The 19,469-nt window shown below is 33.8% G+C and overlaps 1 protein-coding gene across 1 annotated transcript in view; it reads left to right on the forward strand.

Moving 5' to 3' along the window:
* The window catches only part of DPY19L2 (dpy-19 like 2), a 95,225-nt gene that overhangs the window by 48,850 nt on the left and 26,906 nt on the right, over window positions 1-19,469 (forward strand). The window contains exons 13-16 of the mRNA XM_032643570.1: window positions 2,974-3,054; window positions 5,063-5,164; window positions 6,229-6,300; window positions 8,731-8,777. Of these exons, the coding sequence (XP_032499461.1) occupies window positions 2,974-3,054; window positions 5,063-5,164; window positions 6,229-6,300; window positions 8,731-8,777 (302 nt within the window). The remainder of the gene's footprint in view (window positions 1-2,973; window positions 3,055-5,062; window positions 5,165-6,228; window positions 6,301-8,730; window positions 8,778-19,469) is intronic.

Consider the following 19,469-nt stretch of genomic DNA (forward strand, 5'->3'; position numbering starts at 1 on the left):
TTCTCTAGGTCTTTAATGTACTCCTACTAAAAAATAAAATCTACCATATTAAAGAACTCTGTGATTACATATTATATATTGGTATGGTAAAACTGGAAATGATAAGAGGGTAGATAGCCACTCAGAATATAAACAAACAAAATGGAATGAGTTGCCAGTTTCTTATTGCTGGAAGCATTTTCCCATGCCCTATGGTGAAAATACACTTGTTATTGAATGATATGACCCTTCTAATATTTGATTTTTTTTCTTCAGAAAAATTGGCAAAGCTTGTTTTTTTAAAGATTAAACCAAGAAATCAACAGAAAATTTAAAGATTTTTATTTAATAATTTAACTCAAAAGGAAGTCAAAATTTTAATTACAAATTACTGAAAAATGACAACAAATAGAGCAGTATCTGTGGATGTTTAGGGAATTCTGCCAAAGTTGTGTTCAGAGGAAATTTTATTGTCTTAAATATTTTCAGTTTTAGACTGCAAAGAATAAAAAGCTTTCAAGTCAAGAATTTCAAAGAAACAAAAATCTAAGGAGAGAACAGTTAAGATATAATGAATGTTCAGCTTATACTTATGTTTTAAAACTGATATAATTAATACCATCAATCTCTTGCAAAAGGGAGAAATTAGTCATGGTAGTCCAGATGACTGGACTAACAACACAGAAAACATTCTGGCTTTTTATGTCTTTTTTCTGGAAGACCGTCAAAAAGAAATAGCAAAGCTATTTTGTGAAATAGCACTTTTTCTTACAAAAACACCTGTTTTTATAGGAGAAAGGGATAATCCATTCTTGTCAAATTGGGTTCATCCCAGGAATGCAAAGATGTTTCTGGAAAATTTATAAATGTAAATTGTCACACTAGCAAATTAAAGGAGAAAAATACTTTATGATCATCTCATTAGATGCAGAAAATAAATTTCATAAAATTAAACACCCATTTATGATAAAAACTCTTAGCACAGAAGAAATAGCAGGGAGTTTACTTAACCCAATAAAATTCTTCAGCAGTCATTGGTTTTGCAGGAGAGATATTTGGAGTATTCCATTTATGAAGATCAAGATAAATATGTTTTTTCACATTTTATTAAAGGTTCAAACATGTAAAAGCAAGAAAGTAAATAACAGGATTAGAAAAGAAATGGAAAGAAAACTCAAAATTTATTATATCATTATTTACATGTAAAACAAAATAATTATAAGAAATTATAAAAATTCAATAACATGGCTAGGTATAAGATTAATATTCAAAAGTTAATTGCATTTCTGTTCTTTGGCAACAAACAAAAAACATATTTTTGAAAATATGCTATATATATTAGGGAGAAAAAAGTACATAGTATCTGAATAAATCTAATATTTTTGAAATTTAAATTTTTTTTAAATGTGTAAAAGCATTTATCATGTAATAAGGATAAGGAAAATTACAACTTAAATGAGAAAAGGCAATAAAGAGATTTTAACACTCAGATGAGTAAGATGTTGGGATTATTTGGCAAGAATTTTAAAGCAGTCATCATAAAAATACTTCAGTGAGCAATTATAAGTACTCTAGAAGCAAACAAAATATCACCAAAGAAATCAAAAAATTTTTTTAAAAAAAGGAATAACTTGGGAATTTTTTTAAAAAAATAACTTGAAAAATACTGTAACTGAAATTAAAAACTCAGTGAATTAGCTTCATAGAAGAATGAATATAACAAAGAAAGCGATCAATGTACTTGAAGATAGAAGAATAGAAATTACCCAATCTAAACAACAGAGGAAAAGTAACTGGAAAAAAATGATAGAGGCTTAGGGAAGTGTGGGACAATAACAGAAGATTTAATATTTGTATCGTGCAAGTTCCACAGGAGAGGAAAAAGAGAGTGGGGCTGAAAAAGTATTTGAAGAAGTAATGGCGTAAAATAGATAGCTAGTGGGAAGCAGCCACATAGCACAGGGAGATCAGCTTGGTGCTTTGTGACCACCTAGAGGGGTGGGATAGGGAGGGTGGGAGGGAGGGAGGGAGATGCAAGAGGGAAGAGATATGGGGACATATGTATATGTATAACGGATTCACTTTGTTATAAAGCATATACTAACACACCATTGTAAAGCAATTATACTCCAATAAAGATGTTAAAAAAAAAAAAAGAAGTAATGGCTGAGAACTTTCCAAATTTGGTAAAAGATGTAACTCTACAGAGTCAAGAAACTGAGTTAATTCTAGATAGGATAAAGCCAACAAAATCCATGCCAAGACACATCATAATTCAACTTCTGCAAACGAAAGGCAAAGAAAAAGTCTTGAAAGCAGACAGAGGGAAATGATGCATTACCTTTAGGGCAAAACTGATTCGAATTTACAGCAGACTTCTCATCTGAAACTGGGAGCCAGAAGGAGGTGGCACAACATTTGTCAAGTGCTGGAAAGAATTGTCAACCACAAGTTATATATCCAGTGAAAGTGTCTTTTAGGAATGAAGGGGAAAGTAAAACATATTCTCAGATGAAGGAAAACTAAGAATTTGTTGCTAGCAGAGCAGCCCTTAAATAATGATTAATAGAAGTCCTTGAAACAGGAAGTAAATGATGAGAGAAGGAATGTTAGAACATCCAGAAGAAGTAAAGGACAACAAAATGGATGCACATAGGTCTAAATATAATAGACTGTTCTTCTCTTGAATATTTCCTTTCATGTGTTTTTGTTTATTTTGTTGTTCTTTACCTAGATATTTGAGTCCAGCTTTTCATTTATTTCCTTTACTCTCATTTTTATTGATAAAAGTTTATGAGGCCATGAATTTTCTTCTGATCGTTGCTTTACATGCATCCCTTAGTTTCTAATATGTAGTTTTCATAACCGTATTTAAAAAAAATTTTTTTTGAGTTTGTATTTCCCTTTCACTCAAGACTTATTAATAGGAGGTTTAATTTCCAGGAGGAGGGCCTTTTGGTCTTCTGACTTCTATCTATTTTGTTTATTTTCTAGATAATTCAAGGAAGTGCTTGGTTTTGTGGGACAATCATTCTGAAATTTCTGACATCTAAAATTTTAGGTGTTTCAGACCATGTAAGTACTTTCTGGTTAAAACATTAGAATTTATATACATATTTAGTTGGATGAAGACTTTGAAACTATCTATTTTTAAATGAAACCTCTTCATTTTATAGTGGTTAAGTGCCTTCTTCAAGGTCCCAAACTAGTTATTGGCAGAGTCAGTACTAGTACCCTGCAGATCTTTTCAACCCACTAAGAAGAAAGTATATCAATGAATGGTGACTTAGCCTTCTAGGAAAAAAATATGTTAAGTAGTTGTTTATATTTTGGTTAAAATACAAATAGTTTGTTTAATAAGTTATTAATTCATTGTAAATGTTAACATATCAAGAGTCTGTACTCAGCTTTGCAATATAGAACTCAATATCTCAATATAATTTAATTTATAATTATAGATTAAAATTAAGATGTGATTTGATATTTTTAAAGTTTTTCTTGTATAAAGAGAATGATAAAAATTCTCTGTCTTTTCAACCTCTGGAAAATATATGGACCACATCCCTCATGCATGTTGTTTCTGTCTGTTTTAAGGCCTATACCTCAAATAATGGCCCTTTTCAAAGCAAAAGTTCCTATTTACTAGTTTGTTTTGGGAATAGAAAACAATGCATGATTTTAACTTTTGATTTTTCAGCACTCTCTGTTTGGATGTGAGGATAGATGAGTGTATCATACAATAATCTACTCTGAAATTTACCTTATGTAGTACTTTCCAATTAGGACTCTGTCTAATGCTGACATTGCTTCAGCTTTAACAAGGGATTATAGATAGTTACTCTCTTAAAATGTCAAATGCTGTCACTATCCAGGAGAATTGAGTCTGCATACATATTCATGTTAAATAAAATTTCAAAATGTAAGGATTTATTTGCCATTTATTGTTAGATCTGCAGAGCGGTTTATTAGGTTTATTTGTTGTTCTTAAATTTTTATTCTGTAGGGGGTATACATTTTATGGTAAATTTATTTAGGTCTCCTAAGTTATTTATTAAGTTGGTCTGTTATTTTCTTTCTTGCCTTGCTCCACATTGTCACCCAACTCTTTACAAATCCTAAGACACACACACACACACACACACACACACATCTTGGTATTCTTAAGTGACTTCTGTGTGACAGCTGTGAGAAAGACTTGAAACTAAAGTGGCTTGGTTAAATTGTAATTAGTCACCAGGCCTATTCTAAATTAGAAAAATTAAGTTAGCTGTAAATTATCCTTGCTACTGGTAGATAAGGGGAATCATGAATAAATGAAAACCATAGATAATCATCAAAGTTGATATATAATAATTTATGTCCTTTTAAAGTAGTTTGAGTTAATGTTTTACATGCCAAATATTTTTCTTTATCTGGCCTTCTAAGAATGCAGTATAAAAATAATTGTCTCACCAAAGTAGGTAATAAATAATCAGTAGAAAATAGCTCTACATTGGATTTTGTTGGTGGTGTTTATTTTAAAGTTCTTTGAGATCAAGTAACTAAATCAAAGGAGTATGTATAGTTGTTGTAATTCTCTTGGAGAATAACTCTCATAGTTAATGGCTTGAATGTATGTCTGAAAAATTCAAGAAGCACCAAAAATTGTGCTCAATGTATGAGGCTTTGTGAAAATGACAGTGCATGGAAAATTTGTTCATGATTTACAATGTGTGGTGAAAGGAGTTAACTGAAATTGGTTTTTTCTTGATAAATGATCTGATTATAAAATCTCATGATCAACTGCATGGTGGTTTGTGCCCAGCAAATGTTGATTTTAGCTCATTCTTTACATTATCACCTTTTCTGCTTGCTTTTTCTGAACTTCTTTTTCCTTTTCATTTCTCTTGCTATTTCTGTTTGTTTTCAATTTTCTTCATAATTCAGCGCATAATGTGATTCACTGTATTTTTTGTTTTTTTGGAGAGTCATCCATGTACCTTGGATTTATCTTCTCTGTAGACTTTGTTACTATTACATCAAACCAATCTATTATTAACTATAATTATTTGTGTAATTTTAATTTGTTTTTATTTTCTTCCAGATTGGCCTGAGTGACCTTATTGCAGCCAGAATCTTAAGATATACAGATTTTGATACTTTAATTTACACCTGTGCTCCTGAATTTGACTTCATGGAAAAAGCGGTATGAATGTTTCTTTTTTTCCCTTCTACAGGTATGATGGGTTCTTGCTCTTAAGTTTTCCCTTTAATCTGAAACTCAAAAGTTTTATTCAGAAACACCCAATTTACTTACTCTATCATTTTTTTACGGTAACTTTTGCTAATTATATGGCCTTCCTCACCTGGTTTCTTACGTGTAAAATCAGTAAACAATGGCCCCTACCAGGGCAAGTGCATAACATACTGTATGACCCATAGTCAATTACGGTTACTACAGTTCAATTACTTTTAATAATCTGGGTCAGTTGGAGGACCACTCAGGAAATATAAACCCAAATTCTTGTTTTTGTTTTTTAAAAATTCAGGCTTTTTTCACTTAATATCCCAAATATTACAAACTTTTAAAATAAGACATTGCCAAGAAAGATATACTACTAATCATCTATTATTCTCTTATCTATCCAATCAGTCATACATTTATTCAAAAACAATTATTGACCACTAATTATCTGTGAGGCAGTTTGTAGTCGGACTATGAAGAGTAAAATTACTTGATTCCTGCCTTCAAGAAATATATGATTTTGTTACATGGTAAATCACTCTTTATCACAATTCATGAGAATTATTTAGCTGCTGCTATTATTTTATTACTAATTCATACTTACAGTAATTACTTAATGTAACTTTTTTCATTGTTAGTTCTATAGTTTCACAAATGAAAATAATAGAATTTGCAGCCCAGGAAATGATAATCTAGGGCCCAGGGATCAGTAAACACACATTTTAAACTTACTATTATATAATATAAATAAAGCAAAGATAAAGCCAAAAGAAAGGAAAAAATAATATCCATAGCTAATTTTAATAGTTTTTATCATTAAAACTATTTGATATATTTGTGTAACTATTTTATATTTTTGATTCTTGTATTAGAACATGAAACTCAATAAATATATAGTCTGTTAATGACAAAGATATCTTTTACCTTTATGAAATCTTATTGTGACACTCAAGTTGACATACATTTTTATTCATTTAATGTAAAATTTAATAAATAATTATTTTGAATAATTTGCTATATTTCAGACACCACTGAGATACACAGAGACATTGTTGCTTCCAATCGTTATGGTGATTACTTATTTTATCTTTAAAAAGGTATTTAAAATTTTTTTCACTTGCTTTTGGGTTCACGACAAGGACTTAGATTAATGCTAATAGCTCAGAATTCTGTCTTACTTTTAGGATGAACTCTTCCTTCCCTAAAAAATTTTTTTATTCAGATTTTTCTTTATCTAGTATTATGTGGGTTTTTTTCTGAAAGCCACATTAGAAAAGATATTTTTACTCATTCTTTCGAAAGAAATTTGTCAGTTACCATGTTCTAAGAACTACGTTAACAAAGTAGGTACACTGAGATAAATAAAACAAGCCCAGCCCTATCTTGAAACTCACAGTCTGAGCCAGGGGGAACATTCAGCAAATAATTTCCCAAATGATTAAATAATTGCAATTGTTATAGGTACTAAAAAAGAAAAGTACAGTGACCACTTTGGTATCTTTCAAATATAAAGCACATTCAAAAAAGTCTTGATCCATTTTGAGACATGAATAGGAGAAATTTGTATAGCCATTAAAATATCATTCTCTACTGTTCACTGTGTTCACAAAAAACCAAAATGTTATCACAGTAGAAGAAATAATGTTTAAAATACCACTGGAAGATTTTCTTGGTCTGGGAGTAGTTTATCCAAAAGTCTGGTTAAAGACAGTGGGTCCTCAGTTTATAGCAATTTTGAACCATCTTTATTTTTATTGTTTAAAAGTTGTCCTGCCTTAAGTCAGTATGTATTTTATGCTTTTAAGCAGATAGCAATAACATGATTTCTCCACTGTCATACGAAGTGTAGTTCTGTTGAAGCCAGTGTTCTAAATTTAAAGTCAAATTGTCTATCTTCCCTATGTATTTCCAGTTCCCACATTTCTCATTCCTTTGTTTTCACATAGAAGATGAATAATTTATGAGTGAGAAAGGCATCTCCCTGTACATCCTGTTGTTTCACCCTTGATCCAGTTCTCTAGGGACCATGTGGAAAGAGTCAGGATAGATACAAATGGGTAAACTACACACAGGTTTGCTGCTTTCCATTGCTTTGGCCCTACTTAGCTCAAGTTGCATATTTTCTCCACTAGCCTATTTCTCTATTCCATCATGGCAATTTGTGTTATTCTTACAAGGCCCACTTGGGGGGGGACTAATGCAAGAATTAACTGTTCAGAGGGGAGATATCTAGCACAGGAGAAAATGATAACTAGATCTACTATTAACTATTTTAAAAATAAAGATACAAGATCTAAGATTCATAAACATCATACTAGCCCCCAAACATACCACAGCTCAAACCGTGCACGTGCAGTAGCAGGCGCACTCACGCATGCATGCACGCATGCGCGCACACACACACACGCACACACACGCACACACATCCCTGCAGCCATTAAAGCTTAACTCCTTTCTGCATCCACATAAACACCTCAGTCTTTAATTGTCCTATTATGGCTTATTTTCCACCTCAGGGCTACTTCTGATGTTCATTTAACTTTTCACTTGTGTGAAATCACTTCTGAGAAGGAAAGGAGGAAGGCATGTCTAGTATGATTTCCTGTAAGACTGTTGAATCTTAGACTCCTATAAATGCATATATTCAGTTATCTATACCTTTGAATAGGCTTTTGCTTGCCCAAAAGACTGATAATCTCATTTTCATTATTTGAAACATTTGTCCATGCCGGATGCCCTTGAATCAATGAGAGAAGTTAAAAATTCTAAACTTAGATTTAATTTAACATTAGAGTCGAAATTTTATTATGTATTTTTTTCAATGTTTATCTGTGGGTTATAAGCCACATATCATGCAGAGTGCAAAATTTTAAGTTCCCCGTAAATTTCTTAAGTTGTGTGTAATTGCTGCTAAAACCTCTTTGGCCAAAGTTAGCTTCCACATTTTTTGCCTTCCCTCCTCCCTCTCTCATCATCATCTGGTACACCAGGGAAGTCCCATTTTGATAAGTGCTCTTAAGCCTTCTGTAGCAGTCACTTCAGGCTGAGGTAGATCAGGGAAGCAGATACGCCATAGCTAATTTTATAATAATCAGGAGTTTGAGTGAAGCAGGCATATAGACTGTGTAGATAGAGAGAAATTCCTAATTCGCTTAGAAGGTCAAGATAAAATAGTCTCTGAAAGTACCTGGAGGAAGCTGCCTCCTTTGTGGAAACCAATCCCCCGCAACCCACCTGCCTTCCAGTAAAATATAAACTTAAACACTGGTAAGAAGTTAACCACATATAAAAAGCTTAGAATTTTAGAGCTGAAGGATTTACTCCAAAACTTTTTTTTTAATAGAAAAGGAGGTTACAACTTCAAGAAATTATTTGCCTGAGGTAGAGCTAGAACTAAACTGTTTCTGAGGACTCATTTTAACAATAAAAATACTTCTTTCTAGTGGGGGTATTTTTGTTAATGAATCAGGACATTTTAAACATCACTTAATTCCTTAGAAATTTCATCGATTTGATTCTATTCACAGGCTTTTCGTGATATTTTACGTGTCTTATCTGCAAACACTTATCTGAGGTAATTATTTCATAGTTGTTTTTAAACCATACTATATTCAGTTATTAAATAACTTACTGTAATATCAGTTTTCCAAATGAATATACATTAAACTTAAGCATTATGATTACAACAGGAAACATGAACCAAACTTAGATGTCTTCTTAAAAAAAAAGACCGAATGTATTATTCTTATGGCTGTCTCTCTTTTATGCATTTGGACTTGTTTTGAAGGGTTTATATTTGTGAACTAACTCAAAGTTTAAATTGATTTAGTTTAATTTTAATATACCACTAGAATTTAAAGTCAGTAAACAGAAGTAAGCTAAAGTTTTATTTTGGCGATTCTTTTTTTTTTTTTAACTTTCAGAGAAAGCATACTTATTTTTCTGAATATTCATGAAATAACTTTTCCTACATTATTGTTAAAACTGCTTGTTTTATTGCATTTTTTGTGTTTTTATTAGTCACTAGAATTATGGGATAAACAAATATGAGCAAAATATAACTCAAATCACACTTTGCTATAGGACATGAGAATTGTGAAGAAAACTTCCTTCTGAGGAAAATTTTACCCAGATTACATTTTATATTTGTAGATATGTTCATTAGATGGATTATTTTTAATAAAATTTATTTTAGGACAGCTTTAGATTTACAGAAAATATTCTGAAGATAGAATAGAGAGTTTCCATGAACTCTGTACCCCATGCTTATATTTTCAGTAAACAGTTTTGTATGGTAGCCAGAAGACCTGAGTAGAATCTTATGGTTGAAATGGTAAACATCTTGTTTGTTGAAATTGTTTCCAAATCAAGAGGGTTAGTAGATCCACTCTACTTTGTTCTGGTCAGATGGAACCTGGGGGAACATGTCTTGACATTCTAAAAAGAATGTTTTTAGAGCCCTGAAAACTGTTCACTTAAGGAATGCATGAAGAGACCTGGGATATTTAATTGAATAATAGAAGATTGAGGGGTACATGGCAGCTGTCTTCAAACATTTGAGAGAGTATAATGTGGAAGATGACAGACTTGAGGGAGCCAACTGGTGGAAGGAAGATACTTAGCTCAAAGTTAGGAGGTCTTTCTTGGCGATTACATTCCTGAAAGTGATGGCTATGGGCAGAGTGGCCTTTAAATCACAAAAATAATACAGTTGACTGTTGAACAACATGGATTTGAACTACATGGGTCCACTTATTTGCAGATTTTTTTTCCAATAATAAATACTACACTATTACTAGATCTGTGGTTGGTTGAATCCCGGGATACAGAGGGACCAAGTATATGGAGGGCCAACTATAATTTATACTCGGACTTTCAACTGCGCCCCTCACCTCCATGTTGTTCAGGAGTCAACTATATGCTTATAGTAATACAATCAGAAAAAATAGTATATCAAGAAAAGAGGAAATGTTCCCCTCTCTTCAGTGTACTCCTCAATTAGTGATGATTGTAAGTGGCTTTGTATGTATCATTCCAGAAAACACTTCTGAAAACCCAATGTATTGTTTAAATGGTATTATTCTGTAACTTTTATGTAACAGCGTGTCTTGGGCATCTGCCTAGATCTTCCTCATACGTTGTAGTAGTCTCCACGTTTTATTGTTCAGCATCATGAGTGACTATCATGTAATTAGCCATTCCCACATCAGTGGACATTTAGATTATATTTACCTTTTTGTCATAACAACCAGTGCTATGAGTAATTAACATCCTTGTACACATTCATTTGAACACATTTCAGTATTTAAAATATTTAATATTTGAAATATTTGATATGGGACTGCTAGACCATAAGGTATGAATTTTTATAATTTGATGGATACTGAGAACTTATAATGGTGAGAGTGTCCATTTCTCTGCATCTCCATGAACACCACTGTTATTAAACTTATAACATTTTCTAACTGATAGTTTTTTTAAAAGTAACTCATCTTACAAGTCTTTGCCAGTGAAGTTTTACATCTTTCCATAAGTCTGTTGGCTATTTGCGTTTCTTTTTGACCATTTGAAAATTGATTTGTGGTGTCTTTTTATATTATAGACAATAATCTTTTGTCTATTATGTCTATAACATAGTTTATTCTAGGATATCAATATATAGTTTATTAATGGTCATTGCTTTATAGAAGTTTAAAATTTGTATACAATCACAACTGTACACTTGCTCTGTTTTCTGTGTTAACTTCTGTGCTTAGAAACAGTTCACATCAAAATCATAGAAGTATTTCCCCATATTCTCTTTCATAGTTTTCATTTTTTGCCAAATAAATATGTGTATATATAAAGTATATAATACAATGATTTGATATACATATATGTTGTAAAGTGATCACCACAACCAAGTTAATTAACACATCCAACACCTCACAGAGTTACCTTGTGTGTGTGTGAGAACACTTAAGGGCTACGCTTTTAGCAGATGTCAAGTATATAATGCAGTATTATTAACTATAGTCACTATGCTGTACATTGCTTCCTCAGAATTCCTTCATCTTACAACTAAAAGTTTGTACCCTTTAAAGAACATCACGTCATTACCCCCAGTCCCCAGACCCTGGCAACCACCAGTCTACTCTCTGTTTCTGAGTCTGACTTTTTTTTGGTCTTTTTTAGATTCCACATGTGAGTGATACCATAAAATATTTGTCTTTCCCTGTCTGCCCTGTTTCACATAGCGTAATGCCTTCCAGGTTCATCCATGTAGTTGCAAATGACAGGATTTCCTTGTTTTTTATGGGTGAATAATAATCCATTGCATATATATGCCACATTTTCTTTATTCATAGTTGCCCTAAAACAAATGGACTGCCAGATATTTCTCCAACAAAGATGGGTTTATTGGGGGTCAGCAGAGGATTGCACTTTGAGGTTTATAACCATGGTGAGCCACATGCAAGTCCCTGCACAGCAAGGACTTTCATAGAGGGGAAAACGAGGTTGGGAGAGCTATAGTGAACCAAAAGTCCATGGCTTTTCATTGGCTGAATCCTTGCCAGGAAAGAAGAGGAATCCTTCTTCTTCCTTTTGGACTCTGCTGTTGTTACAGGGCATGAAAGTTCCTCCTTCTTGTCTCCAACTCTATTTAATTGAGATTTCTATTTATTATTTTTTTTTACTTTCCCCCTTTTGATCAAGACCTTTCTCTGAAAGCATCATTGATCAAGAGTCAGGTTTTCTAGTTTCAGCAGCTTTTTGTCCCTCAGTGCCAGGAAGGACCTTTCCTGAGTGTAGTGTCTCACATCAGAGGAAACGTGCACAGATTGGAAACCTATTGAGGTCACATGCGAGTAACAAGGAGGGGTGGGAGGGAGAACTCACAGGCACTTTTTTATCTAAAGTTCATATGTTATCAAGATACTAAATATCTGTGATCATCCGAAGTGTTATGTCATCCTTAAAAGTTTGATGACAAACTTCCAACAGTCCTGGCCTGGATATCCTGGGAAAGCTGTCTCATCAGATGTCATCTACGTCAGTTCTGGGAAGTCTTTACTTTCAAGTCACCAGATGATGTGCAGGTCCAGTCAGGGTTCTGTACTTTCTTTAGGTGTGTCACATGAATCCAAGAGTCTGTTCCTTGGATTCTGGTGGCATAAGGGTTGGTTAGCAGTACCTGATAGGGGCCCTTCCAGCAAGGTTGAAGAGAGTTCTTCTAGAGGTGTCTCTTCCAATAGGTAAAATCTCCAGGTTGCAAGGTGTGATGGTTAAGGTTTTTGTCTCCCAAGAGTACACTGTGAAAAAATTGCTCTAATAAAACATGGTTATTTTATTTTATTTTTTAATGCTAATGTTACAGTTTAATGAACTGTGTTTAGTGCTTTACATAATTGATCTTGTCTAATCTTTGTAAAAAAAGTCAGCAAAGTAGACATTATTAGCCCATAGTACAGAAGACAACACTGAGAATGAGATTCTTCTACTCAACTGGCAGGTGGAGATTGAGTTTGATGCCAGATCTGACTACCGAGCCAGTGAGCTTAACTCTTCACTCTGCTGCCTTTCACAGCCATGTGCTTGGGACTTCAGTTCCTACTTCTTATCTTCACTTCTCCAAAGCAGTCCCTGGGTTTTCAGCTAAATCCCACAGCCAAATCTCTGGTTGACTGAAAAAAACGAATCAACCAACAACCAATGGGAAATCATCTTGCAATAGGCCAACGGAGATCTTGACAGGCATTTCATCCAAGATTGAAAAATAACCAAGGGTTGTAAGAATTGGATGTCAGCAACAGAATGACATTTCGAATTGAGACAGTGATTTTAGTTTCTTCATGGCATAATGGTAGAAATTATTCTTAAATAGAACATCTCCTAAGATAATATAGGTGAGTAGTTTTTTGTATTCAGGTTTAAGTGCTTCAGGGAAGGTGCCAGGTGACCATCAAGCATATGACCTGAAGCCATCTCCTCACATCCCTTCACAATAACACTCTAATATTTGGTGGCTATAAGGCACTTTTAATTTGGAATCTAAACAATGTCCTTAACAGAAGCCTGTCTTATTTGCAAGGCTCCCTGAAGAAGACAGTGAGTGAACTGCATGCTGCCAATTCTGCTTCTGTGGTCACAGCCCAGACCCTGCCATTGCCTGAAACTGCTCCTTTTAAGAAATCCCACCTGGTATCCACATGGTTGCATTCCTCTTCTCCCCGCTCACTAAATCTGTTTGTTCTTCAGCTGCCTCAAGGCGCCAAGATGTCAACTACTGTAATCTAATCAGCATTCCCGGTTTGCTTTCTGACACATGGTCAATCTCTATTATGGTTTCTTATCAAGAATTCTCAACTCCCTGGTTTTTCCTCTGCATATGCTGTATGGTTCACACCTCTCTGTTGATCTAGCAGTCTCCACTCTCTTCTGCACAGTAGAGATGATTACATAACCTTAATGAATGACAGTGACTCCACCAAAAGATCTGGTTCCTGGCAACTTCTAAGGCTACCAGTGCTACTCTTTAGGGCTATTATTTTAGGTACCTTTCTTTCCTGCTCCCCTTTGTTGGCTGTTTCTGACCTCACATCTCTCCTTTAAGCCCATTCCCCAAAACATGGTTATTTTTAATAGAAGCAATTATGCCTTTGTGATATTGGAGTATCTCTCCCTTTGTAAGCTCTAAGTCAAAAGAAGCAGGAGACAAGTGCCTTGAGAATCCTGTGACTCTCTCACAGGGTGAGGGTTCCAAAAGTGGTGGATCTAAGATTTAGAAGGACCAACAGCAGTGCTTTTAGAAATACACCATTCATCCATCAGCAGACACTTAGGGTGTTTCCATATCTTGCCTATGATGAATAATGCTGCAATGGACAAAAAAGTGCAGATATCTCTTCAGGATATGGATTTTTATTCCTTTGGATGTGTTCCCAGCAGTGGGATGGCTTGATCATATGGTAGTTCTATTTTATTTTTTTGAGGAACCTACATACTGTTTTACACAATATTATACCAATTTACATTCCCATCAACAGTCCTTTTCTCTACATCTTCATCAACATTTGTTATCTCTTTTCTTTTTGATAATAGCCATTCTAATAGACATGAGTTGATATCTCATTGTGGTTTTGAATTGCATTTCCCTGGTAATTAATGATGTTGAGCACATTTTCATGTACCTGTTGACAATTTATGTATATTCTTTGGAAAAATGTTCAGGTTTTTGCCATTTTAAAATCAGATTTTTTGTTGTTGTTTTGCCATTTAGTTGTATGAGTTCCTTATATAGAGATACTTCAGATATTAACCCCTTATCAGGTACACAGTTTGCAAATATTTTCCCCCATTCTATAGGTTTCTTTTTCATTCTATTTCCTTTTTGTGCAAAAGCGTTTAAGTTGATATTGTCACCCTTTTTTATTTTTGCTTTTGTTGCCTGTGCTTTTGGTGTCAAGTCCAAAAAAGTTATTACCAAGACCACTGTCAAGAAGCTTTTCCCCTTTGTTTTCTCATAGTAGTTTTATGGCTTAAAGTATTAAATTTAAGCCTTTCATCCATTTCTACTCAATCTTGGTGAGTTGTGTAAGATAAGAGTTAATTTCATTCTTTTGCATGTGGTTGTCCAGTTTTCCCAACATTATTTATTGAAAATGCTGTCCTTTCTCTGTGCATGTTCTTAGTGCCTTTGTCAAAGATAAGTTGGCAATTTATGCATTGGTTTAATTCTGGGTTCTCTATTTCTGTTCCATTGGTCTTTGTGTCTTTTTTTATGCCAGTCTCACACTGTTTTGACTACTATAGCTTTGTAATATAGTTTGAAATCAGGAAATGTAATACCTATAGCTTTGTTCTGCTTTTCTCAAGATTATTTTGGAAATTCAGGGTCTTTTGTGGTTTCTTATGAATTTTAAGATTGTTCTTTCTATATCTGTGACAAATGTCATTGGAGTTTTGTTAGGGGTTGAATTGAATCTGTAGATCACTTGGGGTAGTACGGACATTTTAACAACATTAATTTTTCCAAACCAAACACATAGGGTATCTCTCCATTTAATTGTGTCTTCTTCAATTTCTTTCATCAGTGTCTTACAGTTTTCAGTATACAAGTCTATCTCCTCCTCAGTTAACTTTATTTCTAGGTACTGCAAACATGGACAATTTTATTTCTTCCTTTCTGACTTTGATCCCTTTTGTTTCTTTTTCTTGCCTTATTGCCCTGGCTAGGACTTTTAGTACTGTGTTGAAGATAAATGGCAAGAGTGGGCATCCTTGTTTTGCTCCTGATCTTAGAGGAAAAACTTTGAGCTTTTCACCATTGAGTGTGAAGTTAGCTGTGAGCTTGTCATATATTGCCTGTATTATATTGTCTATACCTAATTTGTTGAGAGTTTTTTTTGTTTTTATCATGAAGTGGTTTTGGATTTTGTCAAATGCTTTTTCTGTCTCTATTGCGATGAGCACATGATTTTTATCTTTCATTCTGTTAATGTAGTGTTTCACGTTTATTGATTTGTATATGTTGAACCATCCTAACATTGCAAAGATAAATCCCACTTGATCATGGTGTATTATCCTTTTAATGTGATGTTGAATTTGGTTTCTACTATTTGTTAAGGATTTTGGCATCTGTATTCATCAGGGATATTGGCCTACAATATTCTTTTATTTTTATTGTCCTTGTCTTACTTCAATGTCAAGGTAATACTAGCCTTGTAAAATGAGTTTGGAAGTCTTCTTTTCTCTTAAATTTGTTGGAAGAGTTTGAGAATGATTGGCATTAATTCTTGTCTAAATGTTTGATAGAATTCTCCAGTGAAGCCATCTGGTCTTGTAGGTTTTTTTGTTGGGAGACTTTTGATTACTAATTCAATCTCCTTACTAGTTTTAAGTCTGTTCAGAGTTTCTATTTCTTCCAATTCAGTCCTGGTAGATTGTATGTTCCTAGGAAAGTATCCATTTCTTCCAGGTTGTCCAATATGCTGGTTTATGATTGTTTATACAGTTTCTTATGATTCTTTGTATTTAGTTGTAATGTCCTCTCTTGCATTTATGATTTTCTTTATTTGAGTCTTTTTTTTTCTCAGTTCAATTAAAGGCTTGTCAATTTTGTTTATCTTTTCCAAAAAAAAAAACCCTCTTAATTTCATTGATTTTTTTCTATTATTTCTTCTATTTCAGTTATTTCTTCTCTGATGTTTATTTTCTTCCTTCTAATTTTGGGCTTAGTTTGTCCTTCTTCTTCTAGTTCCTTGAGGTGTATAGTTAAGTCATTTATTTGAACTCTTTTTTCTTAATGTAGGCATTTATTGCTATAAACTTCCCTCTTAGAATTGCTTTTGCTGCATCTCATAAATTTTGGTATGTTGTGTTTCTATTTTCATTTGTTTCAAGATACTTTTTGATTTCCTTTTGATTTCATCTTTAACCCATTGATTGTTCAGGATTATATTTGTGAATTTTCCAGCTCTCCTACTTCTAATTTCATACTGTTGTGGGCAGAAAAAATACTTGATATGATTTCAATCTTAAATTTGTTAAAACTTGTTTTGTGACCTAACATGTGATTTATCCTGGAGAATGTTCCATGTGTGCTTGAGGAGAAAGTGTGCTCTGCTGCTGTTGAATAGAATGCACTGTGTGTATGCTTAGGTCCAGTTAGTCTAAAGTGTAGTTCAAGTCCAACATTTCCTTAATGATTTTTTGTCTGGATGATCTATCCAATGTTAAATTGGGTACTTAAGTCCCCTGGAATTATTGTGCTGCTGTCTGTTTCTCCCTCCTATCTATTAATATTTGCTTAATATAGTTAAGTGTCTTAATGCTGGGTGCATATAGATTTAGAATTGTTATATCCTTTTGATGAAGTGACCACTTTATCATTATATAGTGACTTTCTCCTTTGTCTCGTTACATTTTTCAACTTAGTCTGTTTCACCTGATTTTATATATACATATAATATATTTTATATATATATATATATATATTTACCCCTGCTTTCTTTTCATTTCCATTTGTGTGGAATACCTTTTGTCATCCCTTCACTTTTACTTCATGTGTATCCTTAAAGCTAAAATAAGACTCTTATAGGCATCATAATTGGGTCTTGTTTTTTTATTCATTTAGCCACTCTATATCTTTAGATTAGAGAATTTAATCAATTTATACTTAAAGTAATTATTGATAGATGAGGACTTATTTTTGCCATCTTGTTTTCTTTCTGTTTTGTAGTTTCTTTCTTCCTCTCATGTTATCTTCCTTTATCACTTCATGATTTTTCATAGTGGTATGCTTTGATTCCTCTATCTTCTGTGTATCTACTATAGGTTTTTACTTTGTGGTTATCATGAGGCTTACATAATACATCTTATAGTTTTGAGTCTATTTTAAGCTGATAACAACTTAACTTCAATTGCATATAAAAATTCTGCCTTTTTACTTCCCTTGTCCCCATTTTATGCTTTTGATGTCACAATGTGGATCTTCTTATATTGTGTATCCATTAATAAATTACTGTAGCTATATTTATTTTTTTTTTTTTTTTTTTTTTAAACATCTTTATTGGGGTATAATTGCTTTACAATGGTGTGTTAGTTTCTGCTTTACAACAAAGTGAATCAGCTATACATATACATATGTTCCCATATGTCTTCCCTCTTGCGTCTCCCTCCCTCCCACTCTCCCCATCCCACCCTTCCAGGCTGTCACAAAGCACCGAGCTAATATCCCTGTGCCTTGCGGCTGCTTCCCCCCAGCTATCTACCTTACTACGTTTGTTAGTGTGTATATGTCCATGACTCTCTCTCGCCCTGTCAAAACTCACCCTTCCCCCTCCCCATATCCTTAAGTCCGTTCTCCAGTAGGTCTGCGTCTTTATTCCTATCTTACCCCTAGGTTCTTCATGACATTTTTTTCCCTTAAATTCCATATATATGTGTTAGCATACGGTATTTGTCTTTGTCTTTCTGACTTACTTCACTCTGTATGACAGATTCTAGGTCTATCCATCTCATTACAAATAGCTCAATTTCATTTCTTTTTAAGGCTGAGTAATATTCCATTGTGTATATGTGCCACATCTTCTTTATCCATTCATCCGATGATGGGCGCTTAGGTTGTTTCCATGTCCTGGCTATTGTAAATAGAGCTGCGATGAACATTTTGGTACATGACTCTCTTTGAATTTTGGTTTTCTCAGGGTATATGCCAAGTAGTGGGATTGCTGGGTCATATGGTAATTCTATTTGTAGTTTTTTAAGGAACCTCCATACTGTTCTCCACAGTGGCTGAACCAATTCACATTCCCACCAGCAGTGCAAGAGTGTCCCCTTTTCTCCACACCCTCTCCAGCATTTATTGTTTCTTGATTTTTTGATGATGGCCATTCTGACTGGTGTGAGATGATATCTCATTGTAGTTTTGATTTGCATTTCTCTAATGATTAATGATGTTGAGCATTCTTTCATGTGTTTGTTGGCATTCTGTATATCTTCTTTGGAGAAATGTCTATTTAGGTCTTCTGCCCATTTTTGGATGGGGTTGTTTGTTTTTTTGTTATTGAGCTGCATGAGCTGCTTGTAAATTTTGGAGATTAATCCTTTGTCAGTTGCTTCATTTGCAAATGTTTTCTCCCATTCTGAGGGTTGTCTTTTGGTCTTGGTTATGGTTTCCTTTGCTGTGCAAAAGCTTTGAAGTTTCATTAGGTCCCATTTGTTTATTTTTGTTTTTATTTCCATTACTCTAGGAGGTGGGTCAGAAAGGATCTTGCTGTGATTTATGTCATAGAGTGTTCTTCCTATGTTTTCTTCTAAGAGTTTGATAGTTTCTGGCCTTACATTTAGGTCTTTAATCCATTTTGAGCTTATTTTTGTGTATGGTGTTAGGGAGTGATCTAATCTCATACTTTTACATGTACCTGTCCAGTTTTCCCAGCACCATTTATTGAAGAGGCTGTCCTTTCTCCACTGTACATTCCTGCCTCCTTTATCAAAGATAAGGTGTCCATATGTGCGTGGGTTTATCTCTGGGCTTTCTATCCTGTTCCACTGATCTATCTTTCTGTTTTTGTGCCAGTACCATACTGTCTTGATTACTGTTGCTTTGTAATATAGTCTGAAGTCAGGGAGCCTGATTCCTCCAGCTCCTTTTATCGTTCTAAAGATTGCTTTGGCTATTCGGGGTCTTTTGTGTTTCCATACAAATTGCGAAATTTTTTGTTCTAGTTCTGTGAAAAATGCCAGTGGTAGTTTGATAGGGATTGCATTGAATCTGTAGATT

This window comes from Phocoena sinus, chromosome 9 (assembly GCF_008692025.1).
Source record: "Phocoena sinus isolate mPhoSin1 chromosome 9, mPhoSin1.pri, whole genome shotgun sequence".
NCBI classification, from domain to species: Eukaryota; Metazoa; Chordata; class Mammalia; order Artiodactyla; family Phocoenidae; genus Phocoena; species Phocoena sinus.